Genomic DNA, 20,408 nt, shown 5'->3' on the forward strand with positions numbered 1-20,408 from the left:
AAAATATAAAACATTGCTCCCACTTTGCAACAGCAGGGTGCAGGCATAACACATTAATGTAAACTAAAAATAATTCCTCCTTACTCAACTGACTCTAAAATGTTATTACGTTTGTTTTGTTGCAATGCATTTAATAATGCAATATTTCTTCAAGTTTTGTTTTTTAAAAAGTAATGTATTTCATTCTTATTTTTATCACTTAATTTTTGTAGTTTTAGTGAAACATTTCTTTTCATATAAAATGTCTTTATATATTTTATGTCAAGTAAGTTTTTATGATTGTATTATGAATTATATTTTTATTTTATTTTGTTGGATTTCATTATCATTTTAATTTATTTGATTATTTTAGTTATGATTTAATTAATATTATTTCAAGTAAAAATGCCCACGCCCCTCGGAGGTGTTGGGGGCGTATCCCTCAGGCTGGCCAGCCCGGCAGCCCCTCCTCACCGAACGAATATGAAATATCTTTCGTGTCCCTATGAGGTGTTGGGGGGCGTCTCTCGAAGGCTTTTTTTAATTTTTTTTTAATTGTGGTTATTATTATTATTTTTCATATCACTATTATTTTTTGTATTTATTCAATTTTTTTATACTATTCATTGTATTTTTTTCATAATTTCTTCTAATTATTATTTTTAATATATTTAGTAGATTTTTACTTTCTCTTTTTGTAATAACATTTTTTGTATTATTTGATTAGTTGAATGCTTCCTTATACTTCCAATTCACTAACTTGTACTAGGTAATGTTTTACTTTTTACTCCACTTTTATTTTTCAAATGTTGATCAAAACTGGATTAGCTCGTAAATAAGATGGTAAGTTTGTAGCAATAAATAGTTTAGTAGACTTATATATAGAGAGATACATATATTGTATACTGTATATGACATAGAAACAGAAGCATTTCTCCCCGAATTGATAGTTTATTTAGCTTTTGATAAGTTACTTTGTGATAATGATTATTATGTAGGACCTACTTTCACTTATATTTGAATGCAGGACCTCTACTTGCAAGAATATTTTTAACAGTTTGGTATTGCTACTTGGTCTCAATAAAACGTCCTGGATACTTCTTTCACCACAGGTATTTGGTTGCTGAAATCACATGCTTTTAAAACGTTTAGGCTCATAATGGCATAAATAACCCACTTTAATTTTCTTCGCAAGTATAGGATGTTGTTCCTCTGTTTATCACTGATCCACATTATATTGACCATCTTTATTGATGACAGTAACAAAGTGCACAAGCATAAAAACAACACAAAACACAACGGTATTTAAAAAAACCAAGAGAAAAACAGAGAATATAAAAAAAGAGATTATTAAACAATACTACTGCGGTACTCGTCATGATTCCATCATGCAGCGAACTAATACAGCCTCTACGGGCAACCTGTGCCCTTAATCTCCCTGTACCATTAGTGTAGGGAAATGCAGTTGAGCAGTCCCTTTACAGTCCTATACAAAGTGCTAACCAAATGGAGAATAATGTGTGCCTGTGAATACGACTTTTTGACATCCAGAGAATGCTAAGTAGTCAGACATAAGCACAGAGAATATAAAATGTATATATATAGGACTATATGCAAAAAGCTATCTCTAAAGCACCATCTTCGGTCAAACACATTGTGCAAATTCATTTTTTTTCAAATGTATTAAACAACAATGAGAACATCAAATAAAAGTCATACATTTATAAAACTGCACTTAGTAAACTGGACATAGTAAAAGTGATTCAAAGCCAACATCAATTCCTCATATGGGGTCAAACAGAGTTCCAGAATTACATTTGCATAACAACGGCAATATCTCACAGCACAGTATAGCACTGCGTTCAAGGCAGTGTTGACATACCTGATGTCGGAGTTTTTAAAAAACAAATGCAAAAGCTATAAAACAATCAAATGGGGAGTACATATTGTAATAAATCTGCATCAGCATATAAAACAAAATGTCAACATCAAACAGTATTATATCCAGTTGCATATGTTGCCTGTGCAGAAGGTCCCGAGGTGCCTGTCTACAAAGCAGGAGGCTGGTTATACAGGCTGGAAGGGGCATGTCTCCCACAGAAGCGTGCAGAGTTGCCAGAATAAAAACTTACAACAGTGTGCACTGCGGCCACCTCAAGATGTGTGCGTTATTATGGCAATGTCCTTATGAGGCCAGATGTCATTACATGATTTAGCTAGTTGTGAGACTCTTTGGAAATGCTCAACAGCCGAGCCAGTCCTTTGTGATTTCACCCAACTTGACGATCTTCAAGCTGCTGTCTTCCAGTTTGAAATAGTGGTTGCCTTTGAAGAAGTAGCTGTAATCTGTTTGAAACAAGCACAACGTTGTTTAAAATAAGAAGGTATGTAGCCTGTGTAAAACAAGGTCAAACTAACCATGTAGTAACAGCAACATAATCAAGCTTTAGCATAACCATATAAACCAACAGTCTAATTACATGTAATCAAAGTTTAAAGCCTTACACTCTGTAAAAGCCAATGTTACGCGCATGGGGAGGCATACAGAGGCACCTCTGTAGAGCGGCACAGACTTGCTTTATAGTAATATGTTTGTTCACTATGTGGGGAAGGGGCTACCTGATGCTTACATTCATTTGTGTAAGTTGGGCGAGCAGTTACAGAAAGATCCTTGGTTTTCTGCCATAGTTAAACATCTGCATATCACCTCTAACCTCAAGGATTCAAGGCTGACTCCTAAAGGGAAGTTTAATAGTGATGTCATGACAAGAATTGACCACTATAAATGGCTTGCATGCAAGTTGCAATGCCCTAAAGCTAACCATGATAATGTATTTACTTACAGCTCATTAATGCATGAAAGATATACAAAAACTGCTCCCCCACACTGTTTTCTATCAGGCCAAAGATGACTCCCTAACTTCAGAACTGCTCCCTTTTGTCCTGTTTTACTTTGGCAGCTCCCTGAAACTGTTATTTTCTGGCTAGATAACATAATTGCTGAGTTGTGGTTAAGGGGTTTGTATTGACAGAGGCATATTGCCAGAATGTTGATAGAGCTGACTGGATTTCCCTGCAATCTAACCACAAGGAATGCTAGTTTGAAAAGTGTAGATTAGCACCCAGAGCACCAGCTTTAATCAAAGCACCACACACACCACAAATAATTGTTCCCCTTAGGTCTTCTTCAAAACTCAAACAGAGTTTCAGGCCGAGAATGCCATTTGCTACCTTGTGTCTTTCTGAGAGGGATGTGTACTTTATTGTAGAAAATATTTAATGTATATAAAATGAGCATACCCTTGTGGTGTTCAGATTGTCACGAAACGATATGGTTCATTTTGAGCCATGCTAGTGACATGGTCAGACTGGGCTTGAAACCAGTGCTGCTCGGAAGATACAGTTAGAAATTTAAATGTATATGTATGGTGAACATAAGAAAATGGTTTACAGTAATATTAAAGGGGACCTATCATGCAAAATGCACTTTTGTACGTCTTTTATACATGAATATGTGTCCCCGGTGTTCCAGGGAACTCACCAAGTGTCAGAAAACACAACCCTCTCTATTTTCCTCCATACCCAAATCTCTAAAAAAGGGGCTGCAACGGATCTGATACAGACTGATCCAGATTTGAACACTTCTATGACGTCACAGAAGTGGCGCTACGGCTATTGGGCCAACTCTCCACCTATCAGGGGAATGTGGGGTTGGGCCACGGCCGGCCATTGCCGCTCGAAAGCGCTGGAGACGCTGTAGTACATATGTCAGGCCTGTAAGTGGTGCTGTAGTCTGCCACAAAAGCAGCGAAGAAGACTTCCCGTCCATAGTTACCATGGTTACCCTTCTGTTTATTCTCCGCTGTGGCTTTTTTTCTCCCTCCCCGAGGCAAGCGTTTGCTCCCGCTGCTTTAATTCAATGCAATCCCTCCCCGTCGAGGCAAGCACTGTAATTATCTCCGGTTAGTCCACCAGCAGATGACAAACACCCACCTCTCCGCCTCTTCCAAGGAACGAGGGGACCGTGCGGCAGAGTTTCAGTTTCAGTTACTTTCGCCGGTCAAGATGTCCGTTAAAGTTTAAATCTTCCGGACAAAATTAGAAAAGTGCCGGTCAAAGGTCTTCTTTGTTATTTATTGAGCTTTAAAACAAATGAATAACGACATGTATAATAAAACACGGAGGACGGAGATCTCTTTTTCTCCCCCTCTTCTGACAGCCCAGCAGCTGATCAGAGCACGTCTCCCCTCTCCTGCAGGGGGGCGTGGTCAGCAGAATCAGACCCGTAGACAGCAAACAGCACATAGAGCGAAATGAGGCATGGCTAAAATGCATGATCTGTTTGGTATTTTGAAAACAGAAACGTATAAATATACCTTATATAGGTATGGCCCTACAATGTATCATTTAAATATAGCATGATAGGTCCACTTTAAGTATGTAAACGACCATGCTTCAAAAACGGTTTTGGTCATGGATTCATAACACATGCTGCTAGCTTCTAGTCAAATGTCCCTTCATTAATTCATACCAAGCCTGTACATTCACAAATGTTGGGATAATAAATGTTTTTTTTACCAATGCCATTAAGACTGAAGGAAGAGTCGATGTCATCTGGGAGACCATTCCAAGAATCAGCAATAAGTTTTGGGAAGCCAGCGTCCATTGTCTTTGTATCTTCATTGTATCTGTACCCAAAATGAGAGTGGATTTACACAATAATCCTTCAAATTAGAGCAAATTACACACAAACACACCACACACAGAGCTGTTTACAGAGCAGCTGAGGTCACACAAATTGCTAACTACATCCAGACGTAACCTAGTTTTGCAACTAGAGATTATAACCACAACAGCACAAGCTAGGGTGTGGTGTGTCTGACAACGATTTGAGGCTAACACATTTTTAGATAATCTTTGCCCCTCCTCACCTCCAGAATTGGTCCCCAGCAAACATGTAAGTCTTCCTGTTCTTCCTGAAGTTGAAGGCAGAGTCAATTTTCGCCAGGTCAGTGGGAAGTCCGAAGCTGGAGAGCCTCTTGGGATAGCCTGACTGCAGCGCGTCTGCTTTGTAGACCCACACCTCATTACCTGTGAGGGAAGAGTGAGTAAGTGAAAAGTAGAACCAGGGATACAATAACACTGAAGACATGTGTTTTATTAATGCACGGTAAGTATGTTAAAACAGAACTGTGTGATCACGGTAGTATCCCATATTGCTGCAAATATATTAACCAAATGTGTTATATCTTAGCATGAGATCATCAATTAGCCATGTAGGGTATTATGCATCTTCTACAGACAAACCAGCCCTGCTGTTAATCTCCTTAAAGCTGATACATTGTAATGTTCATCAGTATTCAGGAAGGTTGTCATATTAATAAAATGCAAGGAATGTTTCATAAACCACTAATAACTATGGTCAAATATCTTAAGTGTTCCAGGAGTGCACACCGCACTGAAGAGTGCTCAGCCAACATTCCTGCTTCTCCTAAAATTTCAGTTTGTAGGAACAACACTGTAAAGCGAATCAAAATGGTAAAAAAGTGAAGAAGCTCTTTATATCTGGAGGAGGATATGAAGCGTATTAAGAGAGGTCTAGGTCAGCTGACTATCCACAGTTATTCTGCACAGTTTCTATCATATTCTGTTTCTATTATATTATATTTTATGTTATTTACTTGTACTATTTTATCTGTTTTATTGTGTTGCACTGTTGGAGGAGCCTGTGACCTAAGATCTTCATTGTCATAACTACACTGTAGCTATGCACACATGACAATAAAAGCCTTGAAACTTGAACTTGAAACTTTCTTGATTTCTCCAGCATACCTGCGAAGAACACTGTGTTTTCCTCCACTGGGTTTTCATATGCAGCGTCTATCTTGATAGGCAGGTCCGGCCAGTAGGTGGCCACGAGCATCGGGCCGGTGGGCTTGCTTCTGAAGTTTACTGACCTGAACAGGAACCTGGCAGAAAGAGAATGAGTGGGTGAGCGGCTGTACGAGTGAGAGTGGAAGAAGGGCAGAGGGGGATGATGAGGAGGAGGTGGGGGAAGTGTGTGTATGTGTGTATGTGAGGAGGTTTTAGTGCAAGTGCAGCCACAATGGTCTGATTCATGAGCATCTGGTTCTCGTTAGGACTGAGGCTGCAGACGCCAGCGGAACAAGACCTATCTTGCCTGGATTTCCAATACACAGCTGCACAACAACGGCAGATTCCCAAAGCCTTTTCCACTGACCTATTTTTAAGAAAAATATCAGCCAATTCCCAAAAAATTGTGGTCAGAATTGGAGATGAGACACAACAGACACAACGTTTTGTAAACATTTGTCAAAAGGAAAGAGGCAACATATTTCAATCTGAACAAACCATCTTCAAATTGCATTATTTTAACAGTGTTCTTGTAGATCGGTGTACCAACAATATCCAGAGGGCTTTTCTGTCTTTTCTTCCTTTCTTTATTACATTTTAAATAAAAAATAAACATCCGTCCAGATGGATGGTTAAAAGGATACACTCACAGGATATAGCCAAGTTGAAGTTAAAGTACCGCACATCAGTTTTCCAAGCCATTGCTGAGACTTCGAAATTCAAGTAGGTCATCCATTTATCCTGCATTTGTTGTAATCAAAGCAATGTCATAATTGCAATGAAAGTTGATTACGAGCATTACGATAGAACCATATTGTTACTCTTACTCTTGTCTGGCTGGTATGTCATCAGCCACGACTTTAACAGGTTTCGTATCCCACACAAGTTTGACTTCTGGAAAGTGTAGGTAATGTGATTTCCCATAACTCTAAAACTTGCTAGCTGCTGTTGGGCAACAGATTCAGTGGAAAAGCCAACTGGCAGTTAAGAGGATTGTTCTCTGTACTCTATGAACTCGCCTGTTTTAAAGTTACAATTCTTAAGATTGTCCTGAAATAAAATAAAAATGTATACTATTTATTGACAGCATTAATTTTACCATAGCCCTTCAATATGTCTACATTCACTAGCATATGGTGTCATTAGTATTGACCTCCATTCCCAAGCTGGATTCATCAATATAACCAACATAGCATGAGGGAGTTACAGGTCATTGTGTAAGGGAGTGCAATTCAATCTCTATCTTACAGCCTCAATGTTCACTTGTTATATACTGTGAGCTGTTTTAGCTACTGCTAATGCAAACAGAGTGTGTCCTACTGCCATTGCCATTGCTTTACATTAAAAGCGTTCAAACACGAGTATTTCTACTGTGAAGCAGCCACTGGAAACCCAATGTGTTGCTAACAATGGTTAGTGCTGACCGTGATTTTAAATCATTGTTTAAAATGCAATGGTCACAGTCTTTTTCTGCACTCTGCAGTCAGGGGATGATTGTACATGTTTGAAAGGGAGTAATGGAAAAAGAAGAAGCAGCCACAGTGAGCTGTTACATGAACAGCTGCAGGCTACACACTGCTCACTCCTCCGCATGTAAACCAGCTCTACAGTACTGTGCTCTGCTGTTGTGTGGAAAACTACTTGCAATGTAAAATCTGATTAGCGATTGTTATTATTTTTGATTGACTTCTTTATCAAAACTATTTGACCCCAGTGGTGTCACCAAATTAACCAGGACTGAAATCTGAAGGGTTACAACTTAAAGAAAAGAATGGACAAACAGTAAATAGCTTCTGTTGGCAACACGCTAGTTTATAAGCAAATAACTGCTTCCTTGCAACAGACCTAGTCAGTAGGCTGGCCACACTGTTTCTATGCGTCTTTATAATAATTGCTTTCTCCTTAAGCCTCCAGACAGGCAGGCACAGTTTTATGCTGAGCTCAGGGAGTGCCATACATATTACCATTCAGTCATGTCAAGATTTGTCCTACTGTACATTATAAATATGCTGATCCAGAAAGAAAATGGGGGGGATCTAAACTTAATTTTTAGAGTCAAGTGAGCATTAGCCCTGGGGCACAGAGGGAAACTTTTTGTTTCTACAGCTATAAAATGTAGCTAGTATTAGAACTGTACAACTCAAAAACCTGATATACTGTAGCCTCCTACATATTACTTGATATTCAAATATCAACTCAAGAATTGCTTGAACATATCACACAGCCGTTTATGGTTAAATAAGGGAGGAACAAACAGTCAGATGCTGATCTTGGCCAAACATTAAACACAAATCATTTTGGGGTAAAGCAACTGTTAAAGGGGCCCTACTATGCTTTTAGGCGTTTTACCTTTCACGTACTGTGTTATAATAGGTTTATGTGCATGTAAATGGTCTGCAAAGGCTCAAATCCCAAAGAGGGAGTTTCTCTCCCGAACACTCATCCCCCCCCCTACCTGAAACGCCTCCATTTGACTCATTTGTTTACTTCCTTAACATTGTGACATCACTATGTGACCCTCAAGCTTGTATTGGCTAGCGCTCCATCACATTGTACGTGATAGGCTAAGGGGTGGGACATTTCTAAGCTGTTGATCAATCACAACACAGCCCGCCAGCTAACCAATCAGAGCAGACTGGGCTCTGGTTTCAGACAGTAGGGGCTTGGACTGTGAGCCGTAGGGTCGCCGGTTCAAGTCCCCGACCAGACCTAAATATGGAGTGTGGACTTCTACTTGGAGAGGACCCAGTTCACCTCCTACCCTGCCGTGGTGCCCTTGAGCAAGGCACCGGACATCCCCCCTTCCCCCCTCACTCCCATTGCTCCCCCGGGCGATGTACAATAGCTGCCCACTGCTCCTAGTACTAGACTCCTGGTACTAGGATGGGTTAAATGCAGAGGACACATTTCACTGTGTGTGCTGTGTGCTCTGCATGTGTGACCATTAAAGAGGGTTTCATCCCTCCCAATTCTTCTTCTAATTCTTGACAAATTCCACCTAATGTACATGGCAGGTGAATTTGCCTTTCCTCACATGCTGCAAATGATTGCTCTGGATTATGATAGAAGTACATCTGTTGAATTTGGTTTAGCTGCAAATACCCAAAGAGTAGTGAAGTCTCTTGACTCAAATAAAATATACGGACTATAATAAATATCATAGCTTCAAAAACCCTACAAGCACCTAATGCATTTTGGCATCCATGTGTTAAAATGAATGATCATAAACTGCCATGCCGAAGTTTGTCTGTGCGTCCTCTGACGAGCACTGTTCATTTGTGTGTCAGAGAGCCACAGAAGGTGAAAAGTCAATCTGCATTGAAGCAGGATTTGTGAGCAGGAGTGTGGCTTTTTCTAACCCAAGGTTCTCAGAGAGGAAAACCCAGTCAACTGAATGACTACACTCTTTGGTACGGAGGTATGCTGGCCTGTTTGCTTTGGACACACTTATGGCCATGACAGGTATACAGCTCTGTTAATCATGAAAAACCTAGGAGTTGATGTTATAGCACAGCTAGAAGCATTAACACATCATAACTGACAAGGTCACTGTTTGAGTTTTCTATAAGTTCCTTTTCAACCACTTTGTTGCATTTGTTTTAAGTAACTTTTAGGAGCATTTATAAGTAGCAAAATTCAGCTGTTGTGATGTAAATGTTTACTTTACTACGTGAACCTCCACTGACTCGCAAAGACTGTTGACGAAATCATATCACTTCTCTTCGATGCACGGTCAGCAAGTACACACAGTGAGCTTACAAGACTTTACATTCACTGGCGCCATTGCAGAGGACTGCCTGTAGACTGTGTTTATGAATAATGACTATTTTGGTTGGCACTGCCATCGAGAGGCAGTTTGTTTGTCCCTCCTACTAATTGTCACATCATGAAACAAGCATCTAATTCCCAATCTTTAAGTGGCACACATTTGCAATAAGATAAACTATAATTAACAAGAAACCTCATGTCAAACTGCTCATTGTATGTGGGCAAATGTTGATAACATCGGACTTGTGAAGGCTGCCTTATTTCACTTGCAAAATCATAAAGCCAGAAGTAGACTGTTGGGTTTTGTTTGTCTATCTTCCAATGGATCAAGGACAGGAAATTTAACCAGACTTTGGCAGTGCTTGCAAGATTCAAGAGAGTAAACCATGGACTTCATAATGTCTTCATGACCCAGAGAGCAAACAAAAGATATGCAGCTAGCATAATCAAACAAGATGGGTAAGAACTTTGATTTTATGGATTCATTGTCAGTGCTCGACCACATTTGGTCTTAATGTAGCATATGCTCAGTTGCTGAAATCTCATTTAGGGCAATCAATACTGTGACCTTTTGTTTAATTTGATTACCTGTCCTTGAAGAAGAAGGTCTCTCCTCTGATTTGTGCTACAGCATCAAAGACAACTGGCTCTTTACAGATGTCCATTGGAGTGACTGGACCCTGGGTTGGAGACAAAGGCTTGTCTGTCGACCCACCTGTTTATAAGAGAGTTAACAAATTACAGTAATTCATCTTTCATCAAGGAGTGATTACACACTCACTGTACATAAGCCTTTCCTTGCTTCTTACAAGAAAGAAAACATACCGGTACTTGTATTGTTTTTGTTCTAGGGTTAGGCTTGATCCCTGTGCAGGAAACTAGCCACAGATAACATTTCATCTCACCGTAAAGCTCCTGGATGCCGTTGATGTCATCATTAGAAAGTCTGAAGTCTTTAGTGTAAGTGTAGACGGGGGCCATCAATGCTCCGGGGTCCTGAGAGTGCTCCAAGCCAAGGGCATGACCAAACTCATGAGCGGCCACCAGGAACAAACTGTAGCCTGGGAACAAGCAGCACAAAGAGACAATGTTGACTGTCCTGTTCACAAAACAATGATACTGTACAGTGGGAGTTGGTAATTAGATCATATGAAGAGGTGTTTCTGTGTTTAAATACATTCTACCGGGGCATGACTCGTACTGCACTATTCCACTTTATTTTAGAACTATTTTTCTTTTTGTATTACTTTTACTATCTGTATTATTATGTTGCATTGTTGGAGAAGCCTGTGACCTAAGATTTTCAACGACATAATTACTCTGTAGCTATGTTAGTTTGACAATAAAGAACCTTGAACCTTGAACCTTGAACCTTGAACCTTGATGTTGGGACATATCAAAGTCAAGTCAAAGTCAACTTTATTGTCAATCTTTCAGTTTGTGTGTACAGACAGAGAGATCGAAATACCGTTTCCCACAATCCTGAATACAAAAACAAATATACTGTATATAAAAATATGCATGCAAATATACCTATATATACACAATCAAAGACACATTTATACATATGCACACATTAAGACCTAAATAAAAGCACAACAATCAATATATACAAAATAACACTCACTTCAATATCTTTGAGATTTTGAGCATTAGTGCAAGACTGTCCGTAGTAGCGTAAACATTTTTTCTTGGGAGTGCCAAAAGACTTAAGTTTTGAATTTAATCAAGACAATTCAGACTGACATAATAGAGCTGACCCCTACGAACTGTCCCAATGACTTTTCCTACCTTGGTCAGGACAGAAACCCCATTTGCGGTCATCATCGTAGCTCTTGGTGGAGGCGCACCACATCTTGCCATCACTGCGCCCAGATGAGGTACAGGCCTCATAGGTGTCACCCAAGAAAGTGAAGGGGAAGATGCAGGGGCTTCCCTCTGCATTTCCTCCAACAGTGGACATGGCTAGGGGGAGAAACAAAAGTTAACTGAAGAAGTAAAACGTGTAGTAAACTGAGTCAATTTATATGCCAGAATATATCCGCAAAACAGTTTGTATTGTGAAAAAGCACAGATGGTATTGAAAACAGCATCATGAAAGCACTGGCACAACACACATGACATCAATATCTAATCAACTGGGCCCAAAACCAACAAGCACCCGCCCAAATTGATTTTCTTTCAAAGAGAGATCGTTTTCAATCTGGCAAGACTGGTTGAGTGCAGTTTTTTTTATAATAATTTCTTATTCAGCACAAGGTAGCGCACGCAGCTTTACAACAAAGCTACTTTCCTAACCAATTAGTACCAGATGAAAGCTCCAGTGGTCATATGTCTCTCCGTCTATCCCCCCATCCTACTTCACTACCTCAAAACTAAAGCCAGTCCCTCTGACAGAATGGAAAATAAGCCCTGCCACTACACATTAAAATACTTTCACAGCCACTCAGCAGACCGCGAGCAAGACCGAAAACCCCAGCTTAAGCATTCCTGTAAACCAACACACGGCAGGGCACCTTATACTGCACACCAAAGACAGTAAAACACAGTGTATACAGCGAGCACATAACCCTTAAACAGGACTTCTGTTGTGAAATTCCGGGAATGTTCAAAGTGGAAACTTCCCAAGGGAATTAACAGGTATAATATGGAAATAGGGTTTTAGACCATTTTTTAAGTTGTATTGTATGTTTGTAGAGAAATGACATGGTATTTATCCAAACAATAAGTGTCCATAATCCATTAATTAGCCCAAAAAACAATCATTTGTTTAATGCATAGGCTACAATGTGAAACATGCCAACAAGCTAGCAAGTTGGGGAAAGGTAACATAAAGATTACAGATGACAATGTGCGCTTTTTGCAGACTTGTGGTTTAAAGTGGACAACAAATAAATGTTTTACCATTAAGTTTGAATGAAAATATATTCCCTAAAACCCCTCAATTAGCATGCTGATTCAAGCTACACAATAATGGTAACGGCTAGCTAGCAAACAACAAGCAAAAGTTGTTAACAAATGACAAGAGTTGCTTTTTTATGTGTAGGCCTGTTTCCCCAAAATAGACTAAGTTAGCTTTTCAAAGGTAACATTTTTATATTGAAATTGAGATAAATTCCTCTGATTAACTTCCCTTGGATGGCTTCCAGAAAATAAGAAAAAGACAATGCAGGCTATACAAAAGTACTAATTTAAAGGTTCTCTGTTTATCGGATAGGGACCATAATTCCAGGCAGCAGAAGACACCACTCACCAGTCTCAGGGCAGAACCCGAAGGACGTGTCCACATCATAGTTGTCAGTGGTGGCACACCAGCGGTAACCATCATCCCTGCCTTCAGTCGTGCATGAATCATACTTTTCTCCCTGAAAGATGAAGGGGAATTTACATGCAGCGCCCTCTGCGTTTCCAGCAATGGTGAACAGTACTGTAAAACAAACAAAGACAAAAGGTGTTATAGAGAAAATAATAAAAAGTGTATTAAATGTGTTCAATGCTTACAAAGCATTTGCTCCAATTCCTACATGATCCCTACAATAAATTAGACCCTTTAACCCCTGGGTGATGATGTAAGACAATGTGTTCAAAGTTATATAAAAAAGATGGAATGGGACTTTTTTACATAAAAAGAAAAAAAGCGAAACAAAAGAGACGGCTCCAGTACAAACAGGCCTCACTCGTGTTCTCAACTCGGTACATGTGTACTTTGGCGTTGTAATGGGCATGTAATCATGTTAGTACCATGGACAGCAATACAACACAGATAAACAAAATGTTTAACAAAGCCCAGTGTTGTAAAGTGGGGCAGCGACTTGGAAAAGAGATATTCCATAATCCATTCCAAGCGAAAAACAACTCTTTCCTGGCATACTGCTCAACCTACTTTCTTTCTGTCCATAATCAGCAGAAAAGCTTTGAATAAAACAAAAATCTGGTTTGAAGTATTGCTTCGACAGTATAAAAGACACTGCTTCAATTTCAGTTTGGATGCAAGTAGGGGATGAAACCACTGAGGTCATGTGGGGCCACAAAATAAATATATAAACACACTACAGCAAATGTGTTAGAAGGAAACAAGAAGACAGCCACAGGAAATACTTACGTTCATGAGGGCAGAAGCCATATTTGCCATCTTCTTCAAAGTTGTAAGTGGTCGAGCACCACAGGAAGCCGTCGTCTCGACCCTGAGGTGTGCAGCTTTTATATTCAGTGCCCATGAACAGGAAGGGGAATTTACAGAACTCCCCATCAGCATTGCCGAACTTCACCTTCACCACTGTTGAAAAGATTAAGGATCATATTGACATATTTTAACAAGTACTCTCCCTTACACAATACAAAAGCAATGATATGGTATATACATTTATTGTAGTAAATTGGATAAAACTTCCCAAAGCACTGATAAAATAGGAAAAACACTTCATATTGTGAGATTTCTTCGCTCCATGAGAATGGGATAATAGGTTTATAGATTACTTCTGCAGAAATGATTAATTCAGATGATAGGATCCTCAATAATGTGAAATGCATGAAACTATCTGGGTCAATATGTGCAAAAACAAATGCCTGCAAAGGGGATTTTCTTTTCTATTCAGCTTCCAGATGGCTGAGGTTTGTCATATCTAGTGCCAGCAAGTTCAGGCAAAGTTAAGAAAATGTAAACAAAAGTATTTGAAAGTCAAATGTATTATCAATGTCATTTTTTGCGTAGGTATGGCCGGTAATCTCAACCTATACTTTGTGTCCAAAAAAAAGATTGAATATGGATTTGAAAAAACACTTACTTAGCAATATTTACACAAATCAATACACATTATAGGAGGTTATACAATAAGCTTTTCGTTCCCCATTACCTTGGCCATCTCCCAGCGACCACTGCTCATCATCATCAAAGTGAGAGTCTCCGCCAATTCCTGGTCCCGGAGCAAAGGCATGAGCCAAGAGGCCGTCTTTGCCGTCGAAGGGGTAACCATCTCCATGCTCTGTGGGTTACATTAGTCCATATTAACACGTCAAGACAAATATCAGATGTCATTTTTCTTCTTTCTAAACGTGCACAGATGGAACCGCCTTGTAGAAATTAGCAAGGCAATACGTGTCAAGAGAAACTATTTTGAAGAGGAAATACTAAAAAAAACATTTGGGGAGTATGTTTCTTACTCCATGCAACATTTGTGTGTGTGTGCATTAAATCAATAAAATATTCCTTGTTACTTTTCTTACCAAAAAACAACAGTTTCACATCTCCTGAAGTGGTTATTTTTTGTTTGTGTTTCACTATAATTGTCAGATTCCTTCTTGACACTGTCCCCTACGGCTGACAGATTGATATTATGACACTGTGTAAATATGAAATGTTTGTTTTGGTTGGAACAACTGAAATGACTTGAGTGAAGAGGTGTTACTAAAATATAGGTTGGAGGTGTGCAGAGTCACTGTAATAACATGTATGTTATTGCTCCTTCAGCATACGCCAGTGAACTTTGGTTCAACTGTTTATCTTCTTGGAAGTGGAAAGCAACTTCATGTTGAAGGTCAGCTGGAACTCTTCCATATCATTTAGGAACATTCTCAAGTACATATCAAAAGGTTGCTAAACAATTATTTCAGTATTATAAAGTCAATGTGAACTGTGCCTGTGGCTATGTATGCATATATTATTATGTACACTTATTTGTATTTACTTTTGTTTGGCCTTAGGATGGCGATAATTGGATGACCATATTAGTTTTCATTTCATACAGCGCTGTAAATTGCATGAAATGATGAGCTGTTTTGTTTTAATTTTGTTGTATGTGTATGTATGTTTTGTGTGTGTGAGGACCCCAGGAAGAATAGCCAATGCTCATGCTCGTGCTAATGGGGATCCTAATAAAGACATGTAACAAAAATGTGTTTTTGTTGTGCTAAGATCATTGAGTTTTAACCTGCAATACCGTGCCACATAAAGACAACTTAGTATGTAGGCAGGCATGGACTTATGTTCCCCGTATCCCAACAAAAGTGCTCAAAACAGTTACTAAGATGAAGGTTTTTTTTTAAAGTCACATGGAAACATTTCACTATAAAATAAACCTATTCTTAAAGGAATTTCAGTTGAAGATGATGGAGTTTAAAACAATATCTGTAAACGTTTTTTTGTCTTTATACATGGCATACCATTGCGGCCAAAGTTAATCATGATGTCAGCCTCTCCGTCCATTAAGCGTTCGAATGTGAGTGGGGTGACGTCGCTCCACACTTTGAAGGCTCTGAAGAAAGCATCATTAATGACTCCCTCGTCCAGGTCGGGGCTGTATCCAAGGATTCTACAAAGTTCACAGAGTCAGAGTCAGATTCATTGAAAAGCAAGACAAACCATGGAAACTAGGACAACATATACCATAAAAACAAGAAAATGCGTGTAATCGGGAAAGTGATGATGGCTTTGTATGTGTCATGTTAAGAAAAGCGTGTAGAATTATCTTTAAATCTATTGTGCCTTCCATCTGATCATGGAAAATAACTGAAACACTGGTAAAAATATCTGGTGAAAATGGTTTATCAAACAGTTTTCAACCACAAACCCTGTTGTACAGTATGAAAAACAAAATATATGATCTCTAAGTTGCTGTTGACTTTGGCTCCCAGTCCTTCTTACAAACACACAAGCAGATGGGCTGGAATGAACAGGGACAGAGAAAACCGCTGATATAAAGAAACCCATTCCACATTGTTGTAACCCTCAAACAGCACGAAAACAAAAGACCTGACACATACTGTGTAGGAATGCTGGTGTAAGCAAGACACAAGATGCAAGGGCGCAATTACTGTGTGGATGGGGGTGGGGTGGACGGGGGGTCAGGCGGGGCCAAGCTGTGGTCCATCTCTCAAAACAAACAGACTCTGGCTTTGTTTTTATACTTTTGTTCACTCATCAAAAGCAGCTTTAGGAATTATGTTCAAACTGTAGGGATATTGAGTGACTCAGACATATTTCAAGTAGTTTCTCAATACTTACGGTTGGATTTATGGGAAGTAGTTGGGTGGGGTAAACTCATTTTAACTTTGGCAAACACTATACTGTATTATAATGTACTGATGTGGTTTTACATGCAATGCATATCAAAATACCTCGGCTAAGGTGTTATCTTATTACCTTTCACATGGGCCATACTGCTTAAAACTTCCATGATGTCATTTTTACCAGTATTACTAAGTTAGTTAGAATTAACTGGGACCCACTCCCATTATAAACCCCCCCTTGCAGGATGCAGTTTAGCTCTTAAAGTGCAAGATAATCCAATGCTTGCTCAGTAAATGTGTAGGTAAAGTTAATTCTCTGACCTGTAAGTAATGTCTTTTTTCTGCCACATGGGTTTCCTGTGGAAGAATTGGTAATTGGCCACATCTGGGACGCCACAGCGGGGCTTTTTCATGATATCCACAGTTTTGGGGTCAATCTCTCCAGTTTCTTGCAGAGAGAAGAACTTTTGCATTTTCTTCAGGGTGTCCTTGAGCACCATGAGGTTACATCTGTCTTGTGGGCATCCATAAAACTTATTCAGATAGTGCTTAAGGAGAAAAACAGACATACAAATGGTTAAACTCTTCTGAAATAGGCAAAGTATTCATATGAAATGATTGCAACACTTAAATGCAATTTATTACCCAGCACTTTACAGTTGACTGACCCAGTAAGTAAGTTATTGGAAAAAAACAAGCAATAAACTTACCAGAGCAACTTCTTTGTCTGTTCTGGGAGTATCGTCTCCTGGAAACCTGATAATAGGCGAAGGGGCAGCATATGTTGATTGAAAAGCGATGAACTGAAACAAAAACACTTTGAGAACAATCCGACGACAGCTGAATATCATCGAAGAGCCCATTTTCACAAAAAAACAAGCTTTGGTAAATGCTGTTTGCTTTGAGTTGCACTCCTTTCCCCCGTCAGCTTGTGTTGCTTCTGCTCCTCTGCAGGGCTTTTTTCTCCTCAACGGGACATCCTGCACCTCGGCTCTATGAACTTTCTCAGTTCTGCTTGCACATGCACTTTTCTCCCGAGAGCTTTCTGCGCACGCTCCAGGTTGAGAAATAGGAGCAATCAAACACAGGAATGATTTCACCATTACTCATGTGGGTGACTTTATCACTCGGCCTGTTTACAAAACACGAGTTAGATACTCTCTTGGAATTAAAAAGTATGTCCAGAAATGACACTTCATTGCTGGTGGACTGTTCAATTATTGCAATTGTTGTGAACCTACATATTTCGACATCACGCCTCTTTTGAGAACTAAATGTTGCAGAAATTATTGGAAGTTATATTCCATCATGGTTGATGCAAATCATTTAACCGTAAACTACGTGCATTTTTTTTTAACATATACTGCTTGATTTGAATTAAACTAATATTTGGGCACAGGCTATGTTATTGCAGTTGGTTTGGTGAGTAACTTATATTGATTGCATTTATGATGTACTTATTTACATTTAAAATGACCTGTCAGTCCATCTGCCTCCTGGTTACACATATAAGAGGGTCTCTGTTCTTTCACTAGGATTTCATTATGTGTATCATTCCAATTATCTAATTTAAAATTATTTGTTTGTGATGTATCTCAAAGTATGTTACTTCTTCAGTAGAGACACACAGACGCCCAGCTGTAGACAGGCCAAAGTTATTTAAATGGTTACATTGACCTCTGGTGGCGAGATGTGAAAACTCACCTCAGGTTGAAAAGGCCTCAGTAAACCATATAACAACACAAAGCTGGTTATATTGATTGATCCTTTTCTCTTCTTTGGTTTTGTTCTGTTAAGTATCTGATAGATTTGAATGTTATCACTGTGTTATATGCTTTCTATGATGTGACATTAGTGTGACGATCCTATCGTGAGAACTATATGCAAATACTGTTATAGCCACTATTTGTAATAAGTTACATTTGTAATTTTCATCTATTTTATTGCTTTTTTCCCTGTACCTTACCTTACTCCAGGGATGTCATTATAAAACCATGCTGCAGACCACTGAATCATCACAGGCTGAATATGAAATAAATTCCTAATCATTTCCAGATATTCAGATCACAATGTAGTGACTCACACAGAAGCTGTAAAGAGTGGGTTGTTTAAGGTTGCAGCAGAGAACCATCAGTATGACTGCCCTCCGGTGGCTGACATGCGCTTTGCATCTCTGTTGTTATGAGGTCCTTGGAGCCATTCCTCTTTACTGACTTGTAGTGTACGGTATAGATTAGGATTTACTTTAAATCTCTTTGACATCTCTTTGTTTCCGCTTTCATACTGGATTACTCAGAACAGCATATGAGAGGAGACTCTTTAATGGAGAAAGCTGAAGGACTTTTTTTTTTTTTTGCAAAGAGATCTGACAGATGGATAGCTCACAAACAGGATTTGGTGGTATATCTAGCAAAGCAATTTCCCTTCCCTTTAGCCAGAGTACAGTTAATTTTTCATAACCGGGGCTGCTGTTGGTGGTTGCAGAGTGAATTTAACATCCATTTTCTAACAATATCCAGGGCCTGTCACTTTGGAGCAGGAGCTTTATTTCATGCACTGATACATGCTGCCATCTCCTCTAACTGACACACTCGCAGTGATCTCTGGCAGAGCCGCGGAGCAGGATGGCTACCTATTAAATGTACATGGGCCTGCCTCTCCAAATAGAAAACGCTGAGATGTGAGAAGTTGAGCCACAGCTACAGTAATTGAATGCCTTTGTGCATATGAATGCAATTTTGCAGGCGAAAGTGGCATAAAGAGATTTAGATGATAAGGTTTGATTTGCATGTAAATTGTTTTATTTTTTCTTCCCCCGTTGAATGCTTAAGCTTCGTCTAGATTGAAGCAGCACACAATGTGTGTGTGTGTTTTGATGAAATGCTGTTGGCTTTTCTAAAAATGTGCATCTTGTTGCTGTTGATTGCCAGTGCATCTCTTTCATTTGTATTTGTTTGTCGCCGAGACGGCTGGTTTAAACACAATCATGGTATGCCCTGTTTTACACTAGTGGAGCTTATTTGTGCTTCAACGTTTACATTGCAACATAATAACACATGTCACCTTCATTACAGACTATTTATTTTGAATTACTTTTCAGGGTTTTCACACATGCAACTTGATGCTATGCTACAATTTGCTTGCTCTGGTCATACACCATACAAACTCGTGTCATTAATTATGAGGATGAGTGGCTTTCTCCAGCATGCCAGCAATGCCTGCTCCTGCGACTGGGAATGGGACATTCTGGACATGAAGGCCAGGCGTATCATGGCTCTCCAGCTGGCTCTGGATCTTCAGGCCCACTGATTGACCCCGGTCCAGCTGAACAGACCGCAGCCCTGGATGCCACCCTCTTCCCTCAACCCGGTCCACTGGCTTCTGCAAGGACCCAGACAGATTCTCTGATGGGTCATCAAACCAAACTGCCTGTATGGTTGGCTAGCACTAAGGTCATGAATGACAAATATCACAGTCCCCCTGCTGCTCCTCTCCTCAATCCCACTCAGAGTGCTTGAGAGTGTGTAATGTTCACTGCTGTTTGGTCCTGCCTTGAATTCATAGTTAGCCTGCTGTGTAGTTAATACTGACACTGAGTGGTTTAGAATCAGTGTATTGGCATTGTTTGTTTTATGTGCTTTGCAGGAGTAATTAAGCAATGGTTGCTGAGTAAATGAATGCAGCAACAGCACTGTCAATAAATCTGTTTCAAGATAACTTAATTTGGCTAAGCACTGTGTTACAGAATACTGTGACACATATTATATCACTCGGTTTGCAAC

The 20,408-nt window shown here is 39.5% G+C and overlaps 1 protein-coding gene across 1 annotated transcript; it reads right to left on the minus strand.

Moving 5' to 3' along the window:
* Positions 1-1,210: 1,210 nt before the first annotated feature.
* mmp2 (matrix metallopeptidase 2) lies at positions 1,211-17,627 on the minus strand. The gene is made up of 13 exons (XM_034148394.1): positions 17,337-17,627; positions 16,948-17,174; positions 15,781-15,929; positions 14,475-14,603; positions 13,724-13,897; positions 12,875-13,048; positions 11,413-11,586; positions 10,527-10,682; positions 10,210-10,336; positions 5,812-5,948; positions 4,911-5,070; positions 4,558-4,667; positions 1,211-2,325 (listed from the first exon to the last, which is right to left on the minus strand). The coding sequence occupies exons 1-13, from the start codon at positions 17,487-17,489 to the stop codon at positions 2,222-2,224; spliced, it is 1,974 nt and encodes a 657-aa protein (XP_034004285.1). The 5' UTR covers positions 17,490-17,627; the 3' UTR covers positions 1,211-2,221.
* Between the last annotated feature and the right edge of the window lie 2,781 nt (positions 17,628-20,408).

Source organism: Trematomus bernacchii, unplaced genomic scaffold (genome assembly GCF_902827165.1).
Source record: "Trematomus bernacchii unplaced genomic scaffold, fTreBer1.1, whole genome shotgun sequence".
NCBI classification, from domain to species: Eukaryota; Metazoa; Chordata; class Actinopteri; order Perciformes; family Nototheniidae; genus Trematomus; species Trematomus bernacchii.